Below are 6,174 nucleotides of genomic sequence, written 5' to 3'. Positions count from 1 at the left end.
CTCAGGGCCAGGGTCCCACAAAGTAGGGCTGCGACCCCCGCCCCATCCCTGGCCAGGCCCTTTAGCCAACAGTCCCCCAAAGTCCCGTTTTTTTGCCAGCCACCTCGAAGGCAGCCCACTGAGCGCAAACTTCACGCTTGGTGGGAGGGCGGCTTCCAGGCTAATCCTCAGCCCTCCCTCCCCCGCCCTTCCCTTCCGGAGGGTCCCGGCGGTCCAGAGAGCTCCCCCTCCCCCAGGGCCACTGATCTCGCGAGACGCTCGAGCCCGTCCCCTCCCCGAGCCGTGGGCCCCCGGGCTCCGCTAAGCGCAGCTTCGGCCGCGCGCGCCGTCTCCGCGTTTCGTTTCCCGGGACCTCCCGGCGGAGAAGAAACTTGTGCGGGGCCGGGCGATGGAACCTTACTTAGCGAGGGGACTTTCCCTTCCCTAAGCCCCGGGACTGCAGCTCGGGGCGCTCCGGGGCTGGCAGTCAAAGGAGACCCCAGCGCTCGGCGCCTGGGCCCGTTGGCACGCAGGCCGCGCCTGGGAGCCCGGGACCGGCGCGCGGCTGGGCAGACCGCGTCGCTTCTGCGGAATAGGATGGGGCCCTTTACCTAGAGTCGCGGCTTTGCGAGATTCCGTCTTCAGGCGGCGATGATCACCGCTGCGCCTTCGCCCCACTCTCGTGGGGTCCCAAGGAGGCCCGGACGGACGCGGCGAGCGCGCAGCCCGCTCCTCCCTTGCTGCTGCAGTGGCCGCGTCCCCAGTTCCGACAAGGAGCACAGCTGCACAGGCTACGACAAAAACAAAACAAAACGCCCCACCCCTCCCACCCCTGCTCGCACTGGAATCCGGTTCCCTAGGTTTGAGGCCCTGCTTTCCCCGCTCACCCCTTCATGACCTCGAGGCGGGCGTCTCCGCATCAGGGTCCCCATCTGTACCTACAAGGGACTGTGCTCTGACGCCGGGTTCACCGACTCCCTCCTCCTTCCTCCCACCTTTTAGGGCCCTGGTCCTACGAAGACCGCAGGGTCCAGTCCCCTGAGGGTGGCGTTGATACACAGGGAGAACAAGTTGCCTAAGGTCGCACTGCTCAGATTCAAAGCAGAGGATCCTGAAACAACTGTCGCCCCAGCCCACAGAGCCCTTGCCCTGCCTCCTCTTCATTGGGAGGGCTGTACCCTCTCTCCTCCCACAAGTCTGTATGGGTGACCAAAGCAGAACTGGCCTCCGGGCAGACCAAGGCTTTCCTGTCCTTTGAAAAGGGCCGGACTGCAGGTGGTCAAACAGCAGTCAATTGGCGGCGGCCTGGTGGCAGATCAGCAGGTTGAGCCCACCTGGAGGTCACCCCTAGGGCCGGAAGGAATTAGGAGGCGCAGTCGCAGAGTCCTGATTCATTCCTTCCAGGTGGCCAAGGCTGGGAAGGGGGCAGTCCCCTCAAGGGATGTGGGCGAGTAGCCGGGGAGCTGTCCGCTGGGGCTCCCGGGGTCGCTAAAAGCCCTCAGTAATCCCCACCACCACCACCACCCAGACCCCAGAGATGCGCGGGAGGAAGCTGTGTCGCTGTAGGTCTGGGGCCCTAGGACGTCGCTTTCTGAAACACAAAGCTTGCAGCTGGGCGCAGAGTGCCCGAGCCTCTTTCCTAGTTTGGAGCCTGCAAGGACCGGGCTTGGGACTCTGCCTGGCCAAGTTTCATTATCTTCGGAGTTTTAACCAGTAAAGCGACCACCTCGACACCCCCACACTCTGCTCTCCCTCCTGCCCCCTCCCCCCATCGCCGAAGGGCAAAGACCACAACCCACGTTCAAGCTCTGAGAGGGTCTAGGAGAACCGGAAGGCAACCGACATCTTCCTGGTGAGCCGGGGCACCTGGGGAAACGCACCGCCCCAACTGCCCAGCCCCGGGAAGGGACCGCCCTGCACCCGTCCGGGCTAGAGCCACTGGGAGTCCTCTCTTGGCGTCCCTCCGCAGGGTGCCCTCACTGCCCAGAACGCGCTGTCTGCGGATGCGGACTACGTGCAAGCTCTGGGAAGCCGGCGCTGCTTCTACAACACGTGGGCTGGCAGCCGTGCGTCCTTGGCTTCCCGCCGCCTCCCTCATAAAGGCCTAATCAGGACCATCTCAGAGACCTCAGAGTGGACACGTCAAGCCCCAGGAGAGACTGACCGAACAACTGAGGCGGCTTCTGGCCGGGACCGGTTCGCTAGCGCGGCAGACCGCCGGCTCCTGCTGTTTGGAACGCCCCAACGCAGCCAAACTGTTTCCGCCCACGGAGTCCCGGGCTCCAGCCCTTCTCGCCCAAAGTGGAAGTGATTCCTGGGATGCCCGAGTTTGTGAGCCACCCGCCATGCCCAGCCTAGGCCGCATGGAGAAAGGCAAGGCTCGCCTTGACGCAGCCAATGGAAAGGGCGTTTTAGGAAGCTGTCGCGAGAGCACTTTTTACCTCTACGCGACCCCCAACCCCCGCCCGCGGATTTAGAAGCCGCTTCACCAAGTCCCACCGTGTCATAAAATATTTTATTGGAAAAAAAAAAGTCACTGTCTTTGCAGGAGGGGGCTAGGGGCCCCAGCGACATCGGGGACCCGGCCTTGTGGCCGAGCCGCTGGGTAGTCCGGGTGCTGTCTCCGGCCGAGGTGGCCTGCGCACGGCCGCCGAGTCCCCGACTCGCGGAAGCGGGTGTGTGCCTGACGGCGTCCAGACCCGGAGCGCCGGCCCGAGGCGGGGTGGGGGTGTGGGCGAGGAGCTGGGCGTGAGTGCGCGTGGAGCGCCCGGTGCCGCGGAACTTCCAGCGCAGCCGAGTAGCTTCCGCCGCGCTGGAGGCGAGTCTCCCAGGTTGGGGCCCAGGAGCGCCCTGGGACCTGGGTTTGGTTGCAGGGTCTGTGTCCTTTCTTGTTTGGCCCCGAATTGTCCGCATTCAAAGTAATAATGAAACGTTTAGAAAGCAAACGGCGTGGATGCAGAGGGACCAGCTCGTGGCTTCCCACGGGCTGACCAGGCCGGGGCGGTGCGGGAGTCCCGGGCCCGGCACGTTGCCGCACTCAGTCCTCACGGTTCCTGTCGCTGGGCTCGCCCGGCACCTCCGCCGGCTTCTCCGTTTCCTTGGCGCGCTCCTGCTCCGTGAGCTGCTCGCTCGTGGGAATGGAGTTCTTCTTGGGCCGGCCCTTGGGCTTGGTAGGGGACTCCAGGCCACCGCCCTGCAACACCTGCGACAGAGAGTAGTGTGATGAGCCGGGACGCGGACCCGGAACCCCGCGCCCTGAGCTCACTTGGGATCATGGGGTCCGGCGAAGCCCATCTGAGGCTGCTCCCGGATCCTCGGGTCTGGCGGGCCGTTCGCGCGCCGCCGGGAAGAGGTAGCCCCAAGGTCTGACCAAGGCGGGGTGGGAGAGTTCAAGGCTGTCAAGGAGGCCAGAGAATGCGGAGAGAACAAGAAGGAATGCTGGCTCTGCTAGGGCACCCACAGGGGTCGCGAGACAAGACCAGGAAGGGCCCTAGGCACCGAGGGAGTCGAAGGGTTGGGCGGGGGCGGGGAGGGTGGCACTGGACAGCAGCTCTTGGGAGGCAGACGGGCATGGCCCGGAACACAATGACGAGATGCCACCAGGGACACTCACTATTTTCTTCCACTTCATCCTTCGATTCTGGTACCACGTCTTCACCTGCAACTGGCTCAGGCCCAGGGACTCGGCGAGATCTATTCTGAAAAGAGCAGGGCGCACCCTCAGCAGGGCAGGGCCGCTTCTCCCACTCCCACTCCCACTGGCCCAGCCTGGCCCCCACACTACCTGTCTGGCGTGGAGAGGTACTTCTGCTTCTCGAAGCGCTTCTCCAGGCCCATCAGCTGCAGTTCGGTGAACACCGTGCGGCTGCGGCGCCCCTTCTTGGCCTTGGTGCCCGGCTCTCCTGGGCCTGCCGCCTCCAACTTCCCGCGGAGCTGCAGCTCCAGCGGCAGGTGCGGCGCACCCGCGGCGCCCGGCAAACCAGGCCCGGCGGCCAGCAGCGCCGAGCCCAGCCCCGAACAGCCGAGCGGCGCCAGCGGGAACTTGAACACTGCCGCCTGGTCTGCCTTCAGCACGGCTGCGGGGAGAGAGGGTGGGGAGCCGGTGAGTTCCAGCGGCACTTCTCCCAGCGGGGAGGGGGCACCGCACCGTGCGCCGCGGGCATGCTCGCCGCTTGGCCAGTGCCACCCGGCGCAAAACCTATGCCGGCCCAGGGCGCGAGGAGTTGCGCCCGGTGCCGAGCGACTCTCCACCATGGCGTACCCGGGGTGTGGAAGGGCGGACCTGCCCCACCCGGGTGCTCTGCCTGGTTACAGAGCCCCAGGCCCCAGCCGCCTAAGATTCGAGTTCTCCGAGGACAAGTTCGAAGTTGCAAGACGGGCAAGAGTGTGTCCTTAGTGGCAAGGGAAAGCCAAGAGAAAAAGCCGCAGCGAGTCCGGAAGACGGGTGTTTGCCCGGCCCAGATCGGCATGGCAGTGTTCGAAAAAAGAACACGACGGAGGGTGAGCGCTGGCTCTCCAGCCCGCTGCGCGACAGCCACGCGGCGGCGGGGCGGAGGGGCGGCGTCTGGGGTGCGGTCGGGAGCTTCCTGGAAATCCCAAAGCACCCCGCGAGCAGGGAAACTGTGGTTCTTCTTTTGTCTGTTCAGACTCTTCCCTGCGAAGACGTTTCCGGCTTCTTTAGTCCTAAAATGGTTTTATTTTTTGCCCGCTTCAAACGAATTACTAACAGCGGAGCAGATGCGGGTGAAATTCCGCCGAGATGCTGCGACCGAGACGGGCCCAGAACGAGCAAACCGGCCCCCGGGCCCCTAGGCGGGCGAGCTCCAGCTGAGGTAGGAGTGCAAGAAAGGCGGCTCCAGACTGGGGGTTCCTTCCCGGAGAGGTATCTCCCTCGGGCACCACCCTCGCGGCGCTGAAGTCAGCAGGAGTCCAGCCGAGATGAGGGTGAACTTGGGGAGGAGGATCACGGGGAGAAGGGTCCTTAGAATAGTAAGGGCGAGGAGAGGCAGACGACAGGCCGATGGATGTGCAGCGAAACCGGGAAAAGCAAGGAGGGCATGGGGCGCCGCTGGGGAAGCCCCTCCACGGAAGGAGCCGGGGACAGACCTGGAAGCGGAAGGGCCACCCGGCGGTCGCTCACAGCCAGGCCGCTTGCCCCCTGGAAAGGCCCAGGCAGGTCGCGCTAGGGCTGATGCAGCGGCGGTTGCCCGTTGCAGCGCGCCGAGCTCTGAGAGGCTCCGGGCCGGCGGCGTGGGCCAGCGCCAGCACCCAGCTCTCGAAACCGTGGGCCTCTTCTCCAGAGGTCACTCCCGGCCAACTCTCCGCGGCGAAGCCCAGGCGCCTGCGGCCTGAGGTCGCTTTGACCCGCAGCGGTCTGCAGAGTGGTCGTGCGCCAGCGATGGGCAATTCCGGCCCGTACCCCAGAGCGGCCCCCTCCGGTGCTGGAAGCCTGAGGTCGGCTGGGAAGAAGAGCCAATGCTTCCTCGGCCCAGTCTGCGGGCACGAGGCCTGGTCGTGCCGCCGTCGCCTGCACCCTCCGCTTCCCGGCTGCAGCGCGCCCGCGAGACGGGCCTGGGGGTGAGGGTGGCCTGCGCCCCTAGAGCGACGCTCCCGGGCGGCGCCAGGCGTGAGGGCAGCGAGGGCGGCTTCCAGGGCTCCCCGCGGCGCGGCTCGTCCCTCCCGCCCAGCAGCCCGCGCCCCGTGGCCGCCGCACGTACCCAGGTGGCTGTGGAAGGGCCGCGCCGCCAGCAGCGCCTGCACGCCGAACTTGAGCAGCTCGCCCGCGGCGGCAGCGGCGGCGGGCGCGGCGCCCTTGGGCCCTGGCGGCTCAGTCAGGATCTCCTCGATCATGAAGCTGCGATAGCGGTGCGGCCGGTGGTCCGCGCAGCCTTCGGGCGGGCCGAAGCGCGCGGCGCCGGACTCCCCTGGCCGCTGCATCGCGGCGCCCGGGGCTCGGCGGCGGCTCGGCTCGGGCGCGGGGCCCGCGCGGGGCTCTAGGCCGGCCCGCAGCTCCCGGCGGCGCGCGGGCGCCGGTTCATGCCCCCTCCCCCGCCGGCCGGCCGGGCGGAGGCGCAGGGCGCGGGCGGGGCGCGCGGGGCTCGGCCGGTCGGACCCGGGACTGCGCCCCCGCCCCGCGCCGCCGCGCCTCTTGCCCGGCCGGCCCCGCGTCACCGCCCCGCCCCGCCTGGCCCGCCC

At 67.3% G+C, this 6,174-nt stretch overlaps 1 protein-coding gene across 1 annotated transcript; it reads right to left on the bottom strand.

Annotated features, from left to right (window-relative positions):
* Nucleotides 1-2,481: 2,481 nt before the first annotated feature.
* Nucleotides 2,482-6,147, bottom strand: BARX1 (BARX homeobox 1). The gene is made up of 4 exons (XM_008258238.5): nucleotides 5,697-6,147; nucleotides 3,764-4,055; nucleotides 3,593-3,677; nucleotides 2,482-3,181 (listed from the first exon to the last, which is right to left on the bottom strand). Exons 1-4 carry the CDS (start codon nucleotides 5,914-5,916, stop codon nucleotides 3,017-3,019), a joined length of 762 nt encoding a protein of 253 aa, XP_008256460.3. The 5' UTR covers nucleotides 5,917-6,147; the 3' UTR covers nucleotides 2,482-3,016.
* Between the last annotated feature and the right edge of the window lie 27 nt (nucleotides 6,148-6,174).

Source organism: Oryctolagus cuniculus, chromosome 1, assembly GCF_051225735.1.
Source record: "Oryctolagus cuniculus isolate XC-2025 breed Fujian yellow rabbit chromosome 1, ASM5122573v1, whole genome shotgun sequence".
NCBI lineage: Eukaryota > Metazoa > Chordata > Mammalia > Lagomorpha > Leporidae > Oryctolagus > Oryctolagus cuniculus.
The sequence above is the reverse complement of the archived record's forward strand: the minus strand, read 5'-3'. Positions and strand labels throughout refer to the sequence as shown.

Excerpts from the sequence above, each read along its gene's own strand:
- BARX1 (XM_008258238.5), bottom strand. The coding sequence starts at position 5,916 with ATGCAGCGGCCAGGGGAGTCCGGCGCCGCGCGCTTCGGCCCGCCCGAA. Across the intron at positions 3,678-3,763 it reads TACCTCTCCACGCCAGACAG|AATAGATCTCGCCGAGTCCC; the intron begins GTAGTGTGGGGG and ends TGCTCTTTTCAG. Across the intron at positions 3,182-3,592 it reads GGATGAAGTGGAAGAAAATA|GTGTTGCAGGGCGGTGGCCT; the intron begins GTGAGTGTCCCT and ends TCTCTGTCGCAG.